Consider the following 18458-nt stretch of genomic DNA (forward strand, 5'->3'; position numbering starts at 1 on the left):
AAAGGGAATGGTATCCATGCAACTAGAATGCTACATAAAGGCAGAGTTGAGAAAATGTAAGAGAAGGCTGGAGAACTGCATTTTTATTCTCTAATCAGGTTAATATTCCTGTTTACCAAGAAAGCTTTTAGATACCATTTAACCCTCTTAGGTAATTGGAATTTGGGGGTCTATTTAATAAGAAAACTTTTTCCTAAAGATATTTACTGCTGAAAACATGTAGCTCAGTGTCAACTGGACTCACACCATGTGTTCATTGACATTCTGCAGCAGGAAGGTCAGGGGCTCTAGAGCACCAACAAAAGGATGTCCAGAGAGAGCCCAGATTGGGCTTGGGGAATGGATGAAAGAATGGGGACTCAGGGTCTTGTTAAAGGCAGAGCACAGGTTCTGAGAAGTTGGAAAGGGTTAGGTGGGAGTGTGTGTGTGCAGGGGGATGTTGCAGCCTGGCAAATACCAACCATTTGTCTTTTACACTCTAAAGGTAGTTGTGCTCCCCAAGTGAATAAGGTGGGACATATGCACGTCAGGTTTTTAATGTGAAACCTGGTATATTTCAAAATGAAAGTGATTGGATTCAGGTGACCATTTAAATTATGTCTATGAAAAAAATAAAATAGACTTGGGGCCTTGATAAGCCTTTAGCTAGGGAAGTAGGAAAAAGACTCAAATGTCTAGGTTGGAAGGAAGACTCCTGTACGCAATCTTAGATTGTTTTCCTTATTCACTTGCTTCAGAATAATCCAGGCTGCAAACTATTGGGCCCCATCCCAGAACTACTGAATCAGGATCTCTGAGGGTGGAATCCAGGAATATTAATAAATTCTCCAGGATATAGGGATTTGCCTTAGAGGGAAAAATAATTTGGTCACAGGCTGTCCCAGCTCCTACCCCCGGACCTGGAGCTCGTGATTCCCCAGCTCTCGTTCCGGTATGCGCTACCCTGCGCACCTGGTCTGTCTACCTGCGGGCGTGGCGGGGTTGGAGAGGAGAGTGGGACCTGCGACCCCGCCCCCTGGCCCAGCCGGAGCCCCGCCCCTCCGGGGGCGGGGAGAGCAGCCGCGGCCGAGGCCCGCCCCAACCTTGGCTTCGCCAATCAGGCACTGCGATCTCAGACGTCGGGTTACGCGCGGCGCGGAGTCGGCCGCCGGGCGGAGGTACCGGCTCGGGCTTGGGCTCGGGCTCCCGGCTGCGGGTTTGGCGGCGCTGCACCGGCAGGCAGCGAGGCCGGGCGGGCCCTGGGCCCTCGCGCCCCTCCTGCGAGGCCTGCCATGCAGAGCCCCGCCGGGAATGCGAGCCGCGGACTGCCGGGCGGGCCGCCCTCCACAGTCGCGTCCGGGGCGGGCCGCTGCGAGAGCGGCGCGCTCATGCACAGCTTCGGCATCTTCCTGCAGGGGCTGCTCGGCGTCGTGGCCTTCAGCACGTTAATGCGTGAGTCTGGGACCCCCGCCCCTCCGGAGGCCCTGCGCGGCAGCCGCGGCCCGGCCCCCCGGAGGTCCCTCCTGCGCAGAGAGTTCCGGCCTGGGGATCCCAATTCCTCCTTCCCCGCAAACCCAGGCTGGGCATTCCCGCACTAGAGGGTAGCCAGGGCCCCGGGCTCCCGGCTCGGAGCCCCTCGCCTACTCGCTGTGGCCTCCCCTTTCCACCTTAAACGTCTGTCTTCTGAGTGACCCTTTCCCTTTCCACCTTAAACGTCTGTCTTCTGAGACGCCAGTCTAAAACTCGCCTACCTCCCGCCTTACCATCTCGAATTGTTACCCCACTTCTCAGCCTGGAGTCATGACCCCCAAGGGTGACATCCCCTTGTCCGCCGCTTCTCAGGTGCTCTTCGTGCTTAGAACCCACATCCCTCAATCCAGTGCAATGCTGAGCTCTTTTCTGCCCCTTCACTCTTCAAGGATTTACCTTCTCCGTTCACATGTAAATCCTGCTACTTTGCATCCCTCTCAACACCTGGAGTGTTAGGGCCACCCGCCTCCCTTTCCGTGGCCCTTCTTCCTCAGCTTTATTTTCCCTTTTGTCAGGGCAGGACCCACCCAGTCTGCGTTCTTCCCCAGATCCCCTTCCTCTCGTTTCTTCCGGAACAGGCCCACCTGTTCCATCTCTGTCCCAAGCTTTCCTAATAAGCCGCGTCTATAGCTGCCCCTGGCTGTTCCCTTTCCACTTTTATTCTTTATATTTTAAGTTTCCTTTCCCATTAAACTTGGGCAACCTAGTGGCTGAATAGAGAAGGAAGCCCCCACCCTGTTGTCATGTGTCCTGGGCGGGGGGAGGCGGGGGGCTTCTGTTTTTCATCGTGTACATCCTTCTCTTATTAAAGTAACGAAGTTTTGTTCGGCATGTAAGCCTGGGAGTGCCCTTGTGATTGCGTTTTAGGGGGAAGGAAAGGTTATAACTATCTGTGCAGAGTCATTAATTCCAAAAATGACTTGTTCTCAAAACTTCCCCACTGTGCTTGTGTGGACAGAGTGGAGAGTTCCTGCAGAAAGTATGCTTTGGAGTACTCAGGAGGGATCTTGCAACTGTAGGGTCCAGTTGCTGGAGTGGCCACCTTGCTTGTTTATAAGTTGGGATTTCTTTGAGTGAATTCTCTCAGGCTTTAAGTAACCCTGAAGAGGCTCTGATCATGGATACCGTGTTCTTCTGGTGGCCTGGCCTTGATAAGTCTTACAAGTGCCCAACTGTCTATGTTTGACACATTTTCTTTCCTTTTTAGTCCCAACTTGCCTTTTTCTCTGCTCAACAAATACCCACTTGTTCCCACAGTAATAATTTGTGACAACTTAGCCAAAATCTGCTGCTGACTTGGGCGCATGTACTGTATGTGTGTGTTTTCAAGTCATGGTGAGTGGGTCTTCATATCCCTCCTACTTCTCTCTCCTCCAGATAGCCTTCTTTTCTCTCTGAAGGAACTATAGGTTAAATTTTTATTTTGCTCCCTAACCTGAGGTTTCTTAGCCTAACTCTGACTGTTTCCATAGGTTCGATTGATGCTGATGGCCCCGCTTATCCCCTAGGGTCTGACACTTGTGATTCAGAGAAGGATATGTGATGATGACAGGGCAGAGTTGCTCGCAGCTGAGAAGTGTGTCGGGTTGAATGTGTTCGAGTGGAGTCTTCAGGGACATACTCACTTCTTTACTTAATCTTCAGCGTGAGCACATGTGCAAATCCCACTGTGATTGGTACTTTGTGTTTGCAGAGATTGGACTAGAAAGCAGTCTCTTGTTCACTGTGAGGCTTGATGTGGACAGAGCTTGTGGAAGTGGCTGGTGGGTCCTGGGGTGGTGTGGGTAGGAGTGATGAGGAGAAGAGTTGGAAAGGCTAGAGCTCTGTCTGCCCTGACACAGAAATGGGGTGAGAGCAAGAGCCTCCTCCCCCTACCTAGAAGCAGACAGAGCAGGCCAGGGCAATGGCACTCTGGGAGCTGGACAAGGAGAAGCCCACTGACTGGGATGCAGTCCGGGTGGGGCCCTTCTTATCGCTCAGATTTGTTGGTCCTGTTGAAGTAGAACTGTGAGGCTTTTCCTTCTTGAACTGTTGGAAAGAGGAAGAAATCTCTGAGGTGGAAGAGGAAAGAGATCAAGGTAGCCTTAAGGAAGTACATCTGCGAGCCATTTGGCTTTGTCCTGGACTTTTAGTCCTCCCTCCTGCTCAGTCTGGCAGAGCTGCCGGGAGGGGCATCTGTTGAAGGCCAGGCTCCCCTGACGAGGGTCCCCCTTGCAGCCCTGAGGGAGGGAAGTCCATCCTTCCTCAGTTCTGTTATCTTCAGACATTTTAAATACCAACCAGTTCGTTCTGAGCAGCTTAAACAGCCCCTATACTTTGAGGGGCTGTTTTTGAGATCACAGTCTTCTCCCTTCCAAGTACCCGTGGCCCTCGAGGCAATGGGCTTGTTGCCTCTCTTCTGGTGCCTGTCTTCTGGAACCTGATGGCCATGGCAAACACTGTTGTTTCCTGTTGGACCAGCTCTGACTGTAGAATGAACCCCCTTCTCGGCAGACAAGCTGTGAGGTAATTTTCCTTACTTCACCTCCCTGATTTCAGTGACCCTCTCAGACCACTGTCTTTATGTTCCTTTTTCTATCCAGAAAAATCACTTTTTTCTCTACTTTCACGTTGCCTTGTGTTTGTTTGTTTGTTTGTTTTTACCTGGGGGGGTTTGTCCTGAAGGAAGATGACTTTATATTAATGTCTCTGGGGAGAATTCTGGTTCTGCAAGAATTTCTCATTCTGGCGCTTTGATAGACTTCTTGCCTTACTATGTAGGGTTTGTAGACCCTCTCGGTCCAGGCAGTTGAGAACGTATATGCCAGGTCATACATGGTAGCCCATTCTTCAAGCTGCATAAACATATAGACTGTTACAGGCACAACTCACACAACATGTCCAGTGTCAGCACCACCTTGTTGAGTTGGCAGGCTTCCTAGAGGCTCCATCTAAGGTACCCTGTGTACGCAAGGAAAGATGAACAAACTCAGAGTCAAGCTTATGAAGATACTTTCCACTTAGTTTTCTGAAGTGTCTGCTAGGTGTCTGCATAGAAAGAAACGGTTTAAACGAGGGGCGCTTTGTCGTAGTCTGCCTGCCAAACAAGTCCCCATTTTGGTGGTTTTGTCTATAGTCTGTGACTTGATGAAGTTTCTCAGCTTGGGTCTCAGCAGAACAGAGCTGAGCAGTCCTAGAGCTCAGCAAACTGTTCCAGTGCAGGGTAGCCACCCAGCTGTCAGCCAAAGGTCGTGTTGGCCAGTGTGTGTGTTGGCATTTGGGGGTATTTACTCTCAGGACATGTGAATGCAAAGCAAACTCAAGCCTCCCTCACAGTGCACAGTCAGGGTTCTGGGCTGAAGTGTAGACAAAATTGGTTTTTAATAAAACAAGCATTTTGAGAACTTGGATAAATCTGCCTGCCTATTTTTGTTATAGACATGGGGGCTAGCCAGCTGGGAGAAATGTGTCCATGTTTTACAAAAACACTGCTGACATTGAGAAGTGATAGCTTTTTTCCTGCGATCCAAAGTGAAATCACAAACCAGTGCACTCAGCTTTGATATCTTAAATGAGAGTTTCTGGGGTTTTCTCCATGGTAAACTGGCCTTCCTGTGTGCTCTGTGTGAACAGACTTGTGTTGGCACAACCTTCCCTATGATCACCTCTCCCCACCCCATCCCTGTTTTTATCTCTAAAAATGTCAAACAGAAAAGATGAAAAATAATACACTCAACATCTGTCTGCCCTCTACCTAGATTTAGGAGTTGTTCACATTTTGTCACATTTGCTTTATCTCTTTATGCTTTTTTTTTTTTTTTTTGGCTGAGCCAGTTGAAGGTAAGTTGCAACCCGCGTCACACTTTACCGCTAAATACTTAAGCTAAGTCTCCCCAAAATAAGGACAATCTCCCACATAACCACAATTTCATCATCACACTTAAGAGAATTAATAACTCCGTGATATTATCTCATATCCAGTCCATAGTCACATTTCCTCAAATGTCACAAGTCTTTTACAGCTGGAGTTTTTAAAAACTAAGATCCAGTCAAGGCCCACATGTTGTGTTTGGTTATGTTTTCAGTCACTTTCATTTCTAGAAGAACCTCCTCCTACACATACATGCACACTTTTTTTTTTTTTTTTTTTAATGTTTCTGGCTTTTTGAAGCGTCCTGGCTGCTCGTTGTGTCAAGTGCCCCACATTCGGGAGTTGTCTGGGAGTTTCGCTGTGGTGTTTGAATTGTTTCACTGACCCCTGTTTTCCTGAGTTTGGTCTGGAGCAGTTATTAGATTCAGATGCCCTGTTTTATGGCAAAGACACGCCATAAGCGGCACTGTATGTTTCATGTATATTCCACCAAGAGGCGTGTGACACCATGCTGCCCCACTCTTCGTGTTAATAAGGTTGATGTCTTGGTGGTGGGGGATGGAAGACCTCTCAGTCTCTCCCTTGTAAAGGTACATTTTCCCCTGAGCAATCAATAAGGGATCTCTGCAGTCATAATACTTTGAGATCATGTGAGTACTCTGTTTCCCAGTAGCCTTTCACCTGGTGATCACCTCCTCCTGGTAAAATAACAGAATACAGTGACAGCTGAATTGGAGCTGGAGCTCACAAGTGAAGGCGCCTGTCTGTGGGTCTGGAACCCAGCACACAGTCAGTGTCGCTGTCCTTTCCTCCCTCTGGAGTGCCAGCATGGGCAAAGGAAGAACGCCCCTTTTTCCATTCCAGGCTGGTGTTGCGGCCAATGTTAGTGTGCTGGCTGGCTCAGAGCTTTTATTTTTAGAAACTTTTCGGGTTTTCTAAATGTTTATTTATTTGTAGCATTTATCCATCATGGTGATCTGCTTGATTTATCATATAACTTCATTAATTTCTAATAAAATCAGGATAAGAGGAAGTTGTCTGAATTAGGAGACAATCTGAGTTGTAGAATAACTTAACAAATGCACTTTTTAAAACTTTTAAATACCTCTGTTGGCCACATGTTGCCCTGTTGGGGCCTATCATGCTTCCGCTGCATTAAAATCTGTTTAAAGTCTTTTGCAGTCCGTATATTTGTACAAACATGAAGATTTGTTGAAGGGGTTTTACAAGTGGTTAAAAATAACAGGATCCCTGGCTGTGGATCCAGCCTGACCGGGCGTCCATGTCTGCTTCGCTCTGCCATGTGGTGCCCCTGAGCAACTTCTGCATTTCTCAAAGCTTCAGTTTCTTCCCTAGTAACATGTGGATAATGATCTTTCTTTTCTGGGCCTATGGAGATGAGAAGGAATGTGTTTGAGGAAGCTGGGTTGGTGTCAGGCACATGTTAGGCCTTCCTTGGGGGTGTGTCTTCATCCTTGTTATTACATTGTTTGTATTCATGAGTTGAGCTGAAGAATGTTTCACAAGTGCTTAAGTAACTTATTTTCTGAATTAGGTTAAACATTTCCCTTTTTTTCTTGTTCGTACAATGTCTTTACCTTTAGCCCTCCTCACAGAGTGCATAGCAGTGGGGAAAAAAAAAAAGCACCTTTAGCCCAGCCAGCACAGTGAGTGTGAATCCAGATTAGCATGTGCCAAAACCGGGTAGCTTTAGTGGCCAAAATAATCTTCCTTGACCTAACCTTCCTTGTGTTTTTACCGGCAGGGCCCCATGTGGGCTCTGAGAGAGAGGGCAGTGGGTGCCTGGGGCTGTTCCACTTCCAGGTGATGAACCTGCTTCAAGTTGCTGGCTTTTCTTTGCCCAGGCCCCATGGTAGTAGGTGGTGGTGCTGGCCCCTGGAGCCGGCCTCTTTCCTGCAGCCTCTCTTCACTGAGTCCTCAGCATGCCGGCCCCCTCACAGGAACCCTGTACAGAAGCAGTCAGTGAGCGGGTGAAGTGCCTTGTACAAGGGCTCCTTTTTAGTAAGTGCAGAACTGAAATGTAAGCTGGGTCCCTGGGACCCCAGACACTCTGAGCCGCTTCCTCTGTGCCTGCCTGCTTTTTCCACCCCTCTTTCCACACAGGTGCACTTTCTGATTACTCTGTATCTGTGGCTACTTCACCTCATTTTTTTTCTATCTGAACAATTCTGCTTTTCTTTCTTGATAATTATTTAAGTAATTTTATTTAAAACATTATTGTTTTATAACTGTAGATAACATTAAAAATACAAATTTGAAATGACTCATCAATCATTTCATGCATACATGAGTCACACCCTAGGTCTGCTTTTCTGTGCCTTTGTGAAGATTTTCCTTGGCTGGGCAGAGGGTGGTGATTCTACCCTAAGGCTGAGGTCTAGCATGTGAGGCAGAGGCACCCCCGCCCTACCCCAGAGCAGCAGAAGCAGGGGCACAGAGTCCCTTTACTCACTGGTGAGGAAGGGTCTCCAGGGCTCTGGGTGGCTTCAGGTTACCTGCTGATTTTCACAGAGTTCATTTCCCTGTTGCTTGCCATATGACTATACGGAAGGTCATTAATAATCTTGAGGTTTACCCTGAATTATCCTTTTCCTTGTGTATACATAGAAGCAGTTGGTGAGTCTATTTCAGATTACTCCACTGCTAGGAAAGCTATCCATTGAATCCAGAGTTTGTCAGGTTGGCACTGTTGGCATTTTGGATGAGATAATTATTTCTTGTGGGAGGCTGTCCTGTGCGTTGCAAGGTGTTTAACAGCATCCCCAGCCTGTCTGTGCCCACTGAATGCCAGTAGAGTCTCTCATTGTGACAACCAAAAATGTTTCCCGACATTGCCACCTGTCCCCTGGGGGGCCAAATTGCCCCTGTTTAAGAACCACTGCATTGGTTCAGTTTGTGGATTTCTCAGCAAATTCATATTTGCTCTAGAAGAATAGATTAGAAGGTCAATGTGTTGTTTCCAAAGTGTAAGAACAGTGGACTATTAGGATCTCTAAAGTACTCTGGTGCCAAGCCCACTGTTGGATGTTTCCTTGACGAAGAGCTGAGACTGGTCCCCAGTCCTTGAGGGGCTCACAGCTGGAACAGGCTGTAGGCAGGCGGGCAGGCAATTCCAGTACAGCGTGAAGAGGATTGTAGAAGCTTGAACACACTGGAGAGGGGGAATGAGGGGTTCCGCCTGGGGACTCGAGGAAGTGTCCCTGAGGAAGCTCCACCTGAGCACGAGGCTGAGAGCTCTCAACACGGAGGGGATGGTGAGAGCAAAGGTTCACGTAGAAGAGACCAGCGCTGGAGAGGGTAGAGGCAGAGGGTCTCAGAAAAGAGAGGCAGTGCACTCGGAGGCTTTCCAGAGAGCCTTCCTTATTCCATTTCAGGCCTCTTTCATGGGTGCATTTAAAGAGGACGAATTAAATTATTGGGTGTCAAGTCAGGGTCTGCATGTACCGCATGCTCTATTTGTATTATTTCCCTGAGATCCTTTCTTTTAAAGCAGTTTACATCTCGTATGGCAGCCCCTGAGAAACATACATTGTTTATCTTTGGGGCCACAGAAGAAAAAATAGGGACCCAGTAACCGCCTGGCCTCCATCCTCTTGGCAGTGCCTTCTGAGCTAGACGGTGGTGATGTGGGCAGGTGTGCCATGCTCATCCAGGGTTGGGCATTTAGTCCTCACACAGCCTGAGAAGTAGGGACTGATAGTATCTCCGTCTTATAGATGAGGAGATTGGGTCGCAGAGAGGTTAAGTAACCCACTCAAAGTCACACAGCCAGTAAGTGGTAGAGCTAGGCAGTGTGGTTGTGCAGACCTTCCATTTGGATAGTAACAAAGCAGCTCCTTATTGTTAACTAGCTTTTATGGGTTGTCTGCCACAGTCCACCCAGATGTGGAAAAAGTAGAGATACTTCCAGCCTGGATTGTATGCAGCTCTCGAGGTGTGGGTGCAGTGTCATGCCAAGTTAGGCAAGCCCTGGGAACCACTGTCGCCCACTGAGCACGGTCGCAGGCTTTGGAAGGGTTGGCCTTTGCTACAGAACGTCTCTGACAGAAGTTCAGTTGTTGGTACATTCTAAAAATTCTGTACCTACTACGGCAGGATGGTCATGCACCGAAGTCGCCTTAGTGCCTATGAGAAGCCTTCTCCCTTGACTTACTGCAGTCCCGCCTGATCATCACATGCCCTCCTGCTGCATCTTCTGGTTTAGTGTGCCCTCTTCATTCTAAGGGGCATTTTGTGCCGTAAGCAGGTTCCACTCAAGCCATTTTGGGGAGGAGGAGGCAGAGGCTGGTGAGCTTAGCACACTAAGGGCAGGTTTCATGGTGCGGACATGGGGTGGGGTGGCATGAGGAAGGAGGGAGAGGCTGGGGATACCGAACCAGTGTTTTTCTTGGCTTTAAAACTTCTTTTAAAGATGTGATGTTGTGTATCATGGTTTTTCCGATCACCAACCATTGATGAGCATCAACAACTTTCATGCTTTTTCTTTATTTCTTGTATGCAGAGTAAGTCGGGACACAGATGGGGCCAACTCTGCTTTTTCATACATTCATCTTACTTAAAATGCCTCCTCCGCCAAGCTTTTGTCTAGTCCATGGGCTTTTCCAGGCCTCTTCAGCTCATCTGTGTTCTTCGTGGGCTTTTCCATTTTGTTAGAAGACATCCTCATTTAATAGTATGAAAGGACGTAGAGGCATGAGGTAGTAACAATGCATTTAAATGACATAAGCATAAGACACCATCCTATAGGAGTAGTTGAAACACAGCCACATGGTGCATGCCACGTCCTTTTGCCCAGAGCCCTGTGCAGTGTGCACTGTCAGATCATTAGAGCAGCTTTCTATTTGGGTAGGGAGTTTTGGGCAAAAATATCTGCGGGTAGTTCCATCGAGCAGGGCTCTCTGCACGCAGTTGATGTTCTTCCAGTCTTGGCACGGGGAGCAGTGGAGCATGTCGGGGAGACTCACTCGGAGCACATTTAAGCAAGCGTGTTACTGATGTGGCCACCCCGCACTTGCCAGGGCGTGTCCGTGGGGGTGTCTGAGGCAGCCCATTGTACGTTACAACTCTGCTGTTCCCTTATGCCCTGACCCTCAGTCCAAGCCCTGGAGAAAATGAGGGTTCAGAAGTACGTGAGAGGCTGGAGATGAGGGACGTGTGTTACGATCCTAAAGACACAGTGTAGGGTAGGGAGATTCAAGTGATTTTTTTCTGTCAAGAGCCCTGGCTTTATTCTACCCTCAGATTTCTGTGAGAAACCCCATTGATTACTGACGCTTAAAAAAAAAAAAAAAAGAACTGATTCTGTTATATGAAGTTAGAGCAAACAGGGATGCTAAATTGCCTGTTAATCCATTTAGCAGTTTACATATTAATTCTTTTCCCAGTGTGTTTAAATAATCATTTACTAATATTCTAAATAGGTAAAAACCTTCAGGGAAATGTCCAGCACACATGCCATAGTGTCACCATAGAGCTGGGTTGGAATGTTGCTGCTACAGACAGGGCCTTATCCTGGATAGTGAGAGCTCATTATCCCAGTCACGGAGGTCTCGGGCCAGGCCAGTGTGGACGTGGTGACGGATGAAGTTTGGTCTGGGGTGATGTGAGGCATAAGGGCCTCACAAGTGGTGGGTAGGAAAGGCACTGTCTCAAAGCATTTACTGGCCCATATTCCATGGCGTGTGAACTGCTGAGCCTTACCAGGGAGCTGCTTAGCGCTTGTTCCCTCTGGCTGTAGCTGCTGTTGTGCCATGTGTGGTTCCTCTTAGCCTAGGTCTAAAGCAGCATCCTTGTGTCTTGCAAGACAGCCAGGCTCCTGAGCCTACTGCCCCCATCCTCCTTTTCCCAGCTTTTCCTGTGCTGCAAACATTGCAGTACCATGGTCTACTTCGCAGCCTGGGCCGACCAAGGAGAGCAGCCACATTACCAGATTCTGGGATCCAGCAAGATGCCGCAGGGCTGCTCTTCTATCCCTATACCTGTCAAACCCATTCCTGCCTACTTCCCTTACTGATATTCACCATTCCTTTTCTCCTTCCTCCCCACCTAACTACACCCTATTCATCTTACAAGAAACCTTCTCTAATGATCTTAGTCCACATTGCTCTTCTTTGAAGTCTGTAGGACATCCAGTGTGTGTGGTACAGGGTAGGCCTCTGCCTGTGCCTGGGTTCGGTCCGCCAGCCAGGCTGTGCTGGCGCACAGTGCTGCCTGATGATGCTCTGGCGAAGCGCTCCTCCAGTCCAAGTTTGCTCCTGAGCAGTGAGATCTTGGGAGGTAGAAGGAGACTGAGATGATTTTCTTGTCTAACTACTAAATACTTCAGCATGCATTTTCTAAGGACACAGGTGTTCTTTTATGTAACCACAGTATAGTGATCAAAACTCAGGAAATTTAACATTAATATGTTATTAACAGTCCACAGTCCATATTCACATTTCATCAATTGCCTGAATACTGTCATTGATTTTTTTTTCCTAGTCCAGGGGCACACTTGGCATCTAGTTGCCACATCGCTTTAGTCTCCTTTAGTCTGGAATTGTTCTTTAGCCTTTCTTTGTCCTTCCTAGCCTTGACACTTTTGAGAAGTACAGGCCAGTGATTGTGTAAAATGTCGCAGATTGGGTTTGTCTGATACTTTCTCATGATTGCGTTCAGGTTACATGTTTTTGGCAGGCTGCTGCCTGCATACGTGATGCTGTGGCCTACTTAGTGCATCGTAACCTGAGGTGCCGACCCTCAGTCAGGTGTCAGTTGATTCTAGCGTTGGTGAAGGTTTCATTGATAACTGGGTCCAGCTCTCTCCATTGTGAAATTACAGTTTTTCCCTTTGTAATTAATAACTGATTTACAGGGAGATATTTTGAGACAATGTAAGTATAGGATCTGTTTTCAGTCTTCCTTGGAAAGCCTCCACCAGTTAGAAGGGAGCCACAAATAGAGAGTGAAGGTCCTCGGCCAGTTTTTTATCTGGTAACTCTCTGGTGACAATACTGAGTCACATTTGTGGAGTACTCATTACGTGTCAAGCCTTGTAAGTGCTTCACATATGTCAACTCATTTACTTTTCATATTATCCCTATGAGATGAGTACTCATGTCATCTGATTTTACACTTGGGAAAATAGGCACTGAGAAGTTAAGGCCTCTGTCTAAGGCTGTGACAGCCTCTGAGTGGCAGAACTGGAATTCAAACCCAGTGGACCTCACTGCAGCACTAGGGCCTTGCACCCCCCGCGGTTCTGCTCACCTGCTGCCATGTGCGGCATACACGTGTGCTGCTTGACACACAGTGCTGCTTCTCTGACCTCTGCACGTTCCTGTCCTCTGCATGTGGAGGTCTTAAACACCATTTGGTCCCCACTGTCCCTGACCTGCTTGGTTTTTTGACTGAGAGCCTCACTGAAGTCTTTTTTCTAGGCATGATAGACAGACTCGGAAGAAGCCAAAGGCTTTTCATTTTGAGATTGGAGTACATGGGCCTTGTCCTGGAAGCCAGAGGAATCTTTCCTATGTGGATAAATTTAACATTTGAGCCTGTGCTGAAGGATGAGGAGACTTTTGCCCATGAAGGAGTAACAGATGCAGAACTTGCCCATCTTCTGTAAGCAAACAGAAAACAGGCCAAAATATATGAAACAACTTTGCAAATATCGGACAGCAGGCATCAAGACAGTGAGCCTAAGGGAAAAGAAATAATGAGGTGAGCCCTATGTCTTCCTGCCAACATTCTGCTGGAGGCAGTTTCCAGATCTCAGAGCAGCGAGGAGGAACCCATGCGAAGCCCAGCAGTCTAGCTGCATTGAGAAGACACATCTGAGGCCAATGCAGTTGGAATTTGCAGAGGATAGTACAAAGAAAAAGCTATGCAGAAGGAAAACTCTTCACCTTAGCTTGGGGGTCTCCTCGAGACTTTTTATGAACAGATCTGTTGTGTAGGGCAAAACTCAGGAAGCGAATTGAAGAACCACTGCTGGAGAACTGTAAGTGGAACTACTTCCAGAACGGAGAGACATTTGAGCTCTTTCCAGATAGAGCAGAGAGACGTTGTTGAACACCTGGGACATCCATAGACCCCTCAAAAGAGTCACCATGCCTTAATATTAGCTTTCATCTAGCTCTAGAGAAAAGAGTACAAAGTTTAAAAACGAGCCTTGAAGTCATATACAAAAATTGACTGGAAGTAGGTCACAGACTGGGAGAAAATACTTGCAAATATGACTATCTGACCAGGTGCTTATAACCAGAATATGTAAGAATTCTTAGAACTCAGGGAAAAAAGTGCAATTTAAGAATTGGCAAAGGATCTGAAGACATTTCTCCAGAAAAGATATACAAATGGCCAATAAGCACATGAAAAGATGCTCAATATCATTACTCATCAGAAAAATGCAAATTAAAATAGCAGTGAGACACCAATATATACCCACAAGACAAGAATGACTAAAATTAAAATTGATGAACAATACCAAGATTAGAAAAGTATATGAACTCTGGAACTCCTATGCATTTCTGGTAAAAATGCAAAATGGTACAACGACTTTGGAAAATTGTTTGAAAGTTTCTTGTAAAGAAAATGAAATGTACCATACAACTCAGCAGTTTCACCCCTCAAGATTTACCCAAGAGAAAACACATGGCCATAGGACGTGTGCATGAATATTTATAGCACCTTCCTTTGTAATTGCCCCAAACTAGGAACAGTTCAAATGTTCAACAACACATGAATGGATAAACCAATTGTAGTATGTCCACATAGTGGAATAAATGTCCGCAGCTAAAAGGAACAAACTGTTGATACATGCAACCACACAATTGAATCTCATGGTTGAGTATGCTGAGCAAAAGAAGCCAGATAAAAGGAATACATACTGAATGACTCCATTTATATGAAATTCTAGAAAAGGGAATTCTAATCTATAGTGACAGAAAGCAGATTAGTGGTTGCCTTGGAGTAGTAGGAATGGGACTGACTGCAAAGGGACTCAAAATAACTTTTTGGTGGCTGGGCATGGTGGGTCACGCCTATAATCCCAGCACTTTGGGAGGCCGAGGCAGGTGGATCACCTGAGGTCAGAAGTTCGAGACCAGCCTGGCCAACATGGTGAAACCCTGTCCCTACTAAAAATATAAAAATTAGCCGAGCATGGTGGTGGGCACCTATAGTTCCAGCTACTCACGAGGCTGAGGCAGCAGAATGGCTTGAACCCGGAAGGCGGAGCTTGCAGTAACCCGAGATTTCACCACTGCCCTCCAGCCTGGGTGACAGAGTGCGACTCCGTCCCAAAAAAAGAAAACAAGAACTTTTCAGGTAATGGAAAATACTGTATCTTGATTGTAGTAGGGTGACATCAGTGTACACATTTCTCAAAACTCACTGAACTGTATGCATAATATACGTGCATTTTCGTTATGTAAAATTTTACCTCAGAATTGTTGTAGAAGAGAAAGGGGAAGAAAGCTTTGAAATGACCAAGCTGCTTTGCAGAGTTCACTGCTTGCCCAAACTAAACTTCAGTGCTCACTAAAGGCAGACAAAATGTAAACACTTAACAGTGTAACTAACAATCATGATGGATAGCCCCAATCAACAATTTCTAGACAGGTTAAAGAAGCAGGATATGACCAATAATCAGGAGAAAAATCAGTTAATACAAATAGACCGAGAAATTACAGAGATTTTAGAATCACCAAGAAAGGACTGAAAAACAGTTATAAATATGCTAAAGTTTTAAAGAAAAATTGGGTCATAATAAGCACAATGGAAAATAGCAAAGCAAAGCAAATGGAACTACTAGAACTGAAAATACGATTTCTGAAAAATTCATGGACTTATAAACAGAAAATTAGACTATGAAAGAATAGCGTACGTGAAAACATACCAACAGAGCGTTATAAATTAAAGCACAGAGAGAAGAAAGTCTAGAAAAAACCCAAAGGAACAGAGCCTTAGTGACCCATGGGAAAATATCAAACATCTAACGTGTGATTGGATTTCCTAAAGAGACAGAGGAGGAAAAGGCAGAAAAATATTAGAAGAAATAATGACTGAACATTTTCCAAAGTTGATGAAAATTATAAACTCATAGATCTAAGAAGGTTGATGAACCCCAGGCAAGATAAATGCAAAGAAAATCACACTAAGCCATATCATAATCAAACTGTTGAAAAACAGATGATAAAAAAGAAAACTGTAAAAGCAATCAGAGGAAAAGAAGACATTATATACAGAGAAATAAACATAAGAACTAATTTGGACTTTTTGTCAAGCTATTCAAGCCTGAAGACAATGGAACAACATCTTTAAAGTGCTGAAAGGAAAAGCCTGTCAATCTAGGATTCTATAGCCGGGTGAGAAATACCTTTTATAAATGAAGGCAGATTTAAAAACTGGATGAAAGCACTTTGATCCTTCCTCAGCCAAAGTAGGTGATCCAAACCTGGTAATGACCATTCCAGCTCAGCTCCTTGACCCCTTTGAAAGTTTTGACATCTTTAGTTACCATCTCAAGAGTTAAGTGTGATAGTAACAAGTTACAGATGTTTGGAAGAAACTGAGTTGCTTTCTTTCGTTAAAAACTACTTGCCACCGCAATAAGGAGAAACAGTGCAGAGATGTGGTTTTAGGCTCCTAGAAGCAGTGCTGGGAAATCAAATGCTCTCGGCATCTCCTATTTATGATGCCTTTCTCCATCCTCCCCTGCACTGCTGTGGCCGACTCTAAGTGCCAGGTCCTAAGCCCTTCTTCATACCCCTCTGTGGCATCGTTTTTGTCCAAACTGCCCTTGTTAGCAGACTCTTCATTGCACTGATAGGATACCCCGTGTTTGGGGGAATGAGAAACCGAATTTAGCTTCAAGTATCTTTTTTGGTTGTTGAAGTAGAATAGGGGAAAGGAAATCTCCTTTAGGGGTGGACAGAAACACTGTGGTGACTACTTCTAGTGCCTTGTTCTTTTTTCCTACCTTGAAGAGCTGTTAGCCAAGTAGGTCAGCAGAGAGCATGAGCCTGTCAGCCAAGACTGAATTTGAAAGCAAAGCAGCAGCTTCAAGTTCCCCCTTGAAAGATGCATCTATGCCACATCCAGTAAAAACATCCTGAGAACTTAGAATGACAAATGTGGCAGGTCGCCTCCATGATGAACCCCAGCCATCCCCACTCACAATATTCACATCCTTGTATAGTCCCTTTCCACACTGTGTCAAGGTTAGTTTATGAGACCAGTAGAATGTGCTAGAAGTGAAGCCACATGGCTTCCGAGATCAGGTGACTACGAAGACTGCAGCTTGTGTCTTGAAGATGCTTACTTGCTTGTTCCCTGTGGGGTCCCTTGCTCTGGGGAAAGCCAGTGACCATGTCTCAAGGACATTCAGGCAGTCCTGTGAAGAGACCCACGTGGTGAGGAGCTAAGGACCCCCAGCCCCCAGCCCCGTGCGAGCCTTCTGAAAAGTGCATCCTCCAGCCCCAGTCAAGGCTTCCGGTGATGCAGCCCTGGCTGACAGATTGGCTGCAGCCTTACAAGAGAACATGATCCAGAACTATGCAGCCAATAGTAAATGTTTACTTCTTTAGGCCATTACGTTTTATAGTAATGTGTGACACAGTGGTACCAAACTAACATAGCAAAGCTGTGAGAGAAGTTAGGAGACTTGATTCCTGTTCTCTAAGAGTCCACATCCTGCTTAGGAAGGCAGACCAGTTGAACAAGTAACTAACTATTCTAGGCTTGTATGCTAAGTGGGCAAAGGCTGATTCAGGTATATTTACCTATTGGGCTTATCAATTGGATTTCATCTTGGTGAGCAAGGCTGTCGGAATCCCAGAGTGGGTTGTAGCATTGCTGTTCCTCCTCAGTTATTGAAGGCAGTTTAAACAGGCTCAGAGACACCAGCAAACCTCTCATCCAGAGTAGGAGTTAGCTACTTTTTCAGTGTTAAGGATTTCAGAGAGGTGGTTTGTCATATTCTTTTTTTTTTTTTTTTCACATTTCCTATTATTTTTAATTGCATATGTGCGTTACCCTTAGCAAGCCTACCTGATTCTCACTGTTTACTTTTTTTTTTTTTTTTCGCTTGAGACAGAGTTTCGCTCTTCTTGCCAGGGCTGGAGTACAATGACGCTATCTTGGCTCACTGCAACCTTTGGCTCACTGCAATCTCCGCCTCCCGGGTTCAAGCGATTCTCCTGCCTCAGCCTCCCGAGTAGCTGGGATTATAGGCATGCACCACCACATCTGGCTAATTTTGTATTTTTAGTAGAGACAGGATTTCACCATGTTGGTCAGGCTGGTCTCAAACTCCTGACCTCAAGTGATCCACCTGCTGTGGCCTCTGAAAGTGCTGGGGTTACAGGCGTGAGCCACTGCACCCAGCTTCACTGCTTACATTTTAACTGGTAGGAAATCTGAGTTTCTGTAGTCCACAATGGATTGGTGAACAAAGATGAATTTCAGAGTATTTTTGTTATATAATGAGCCTTTGAGTTGCATGTGGGAGTCAAACAGAAGCTAATATTGAAATAGCCAGCTCATTCCATGCATGGTGACTTTCTACACATTTTCAGTCTTCTCAGTTGTGTGACTTTGTTTCAGTACCTTCTTCGTAAGGAGGCAGTTGATGTATCTTCCTTTTCCTCCGAGCCCTTTCAAAGGTACCAGCAGCCCCAGGAGCTCTGTGTCCAATGCTACGGGAAAGGAAGTGCAAATGGAGCTTGGCTGAGTCTTCGTTCTCTGCCCTGAGCACTCCCACTGGGTTTTCCCCAGCCACCTGCTCTTCTTCTGTCCCTGGAATGTGCTGAGATGCAGTCACCACTCTCCTGGTTCTTATAACAAATGGTTTGGTCTTTTTTTCTTTTTACTTATAACAATACGTAATAATTGTACATATTTGTTGTTTGGTCCACTCTTGACAGTGTTTTAACTCTGCTTTCTCTGGTTCTGTGCTTGCCCACCCACATCTGGCCCCTCTTGCATAGCATCAGGTGTGTAAAGATAAGTCTCCTGCAGGTGGCTTGGTGAAGAGCACGTCAGAAGGATGCGCGCTGATTGGGACTCTCGCCTGGTTGACGCACATCGTTGCCTG

At 46.2% G+C, this 18458-nt stretch overlaps 1 protein-coding gene across 1 annotated transcript in view; it reads left to right on the forward strand.

Annotated features, from left to right (window-relative positions):
• The first annotated feature begins 1111 nt into the window (after positions 1–1111).
• STIMATE (STIM activating enhancer) overlaps positions 1112–18458 on the forward strand; it is a 64440-nt gene continuing 47093 nt past the window's right edge. Inside the window, exon 1 of the mRNA XM_007984567.3 lies at positions 1112–1431. Coding sequence (XP_007982758.1) covers positions 1272–1431 — 160 coding nt within the window. The 5' untranslated portion in view covers positions 1112–1271. The remainder of the gene's footprint in view (positions 1432–18458) is intronic.

Source organism: Chlorocebus sabaeus, chromosome 22 (assembly GCF_047675955.1).
Source record: "Chlorocebus sabaeus isolate Y175 chromosome 22, mChlSab1.0.hap1, whole genome shotgun sequence".
NCBI classification, from domain to species: domain Eukaryota; kingdom Metazoa; phylum Chordata; class Mammalia; order Primates; family Cercopithecidae; genus Chlorocebus; species Chlorocebus sabaeus.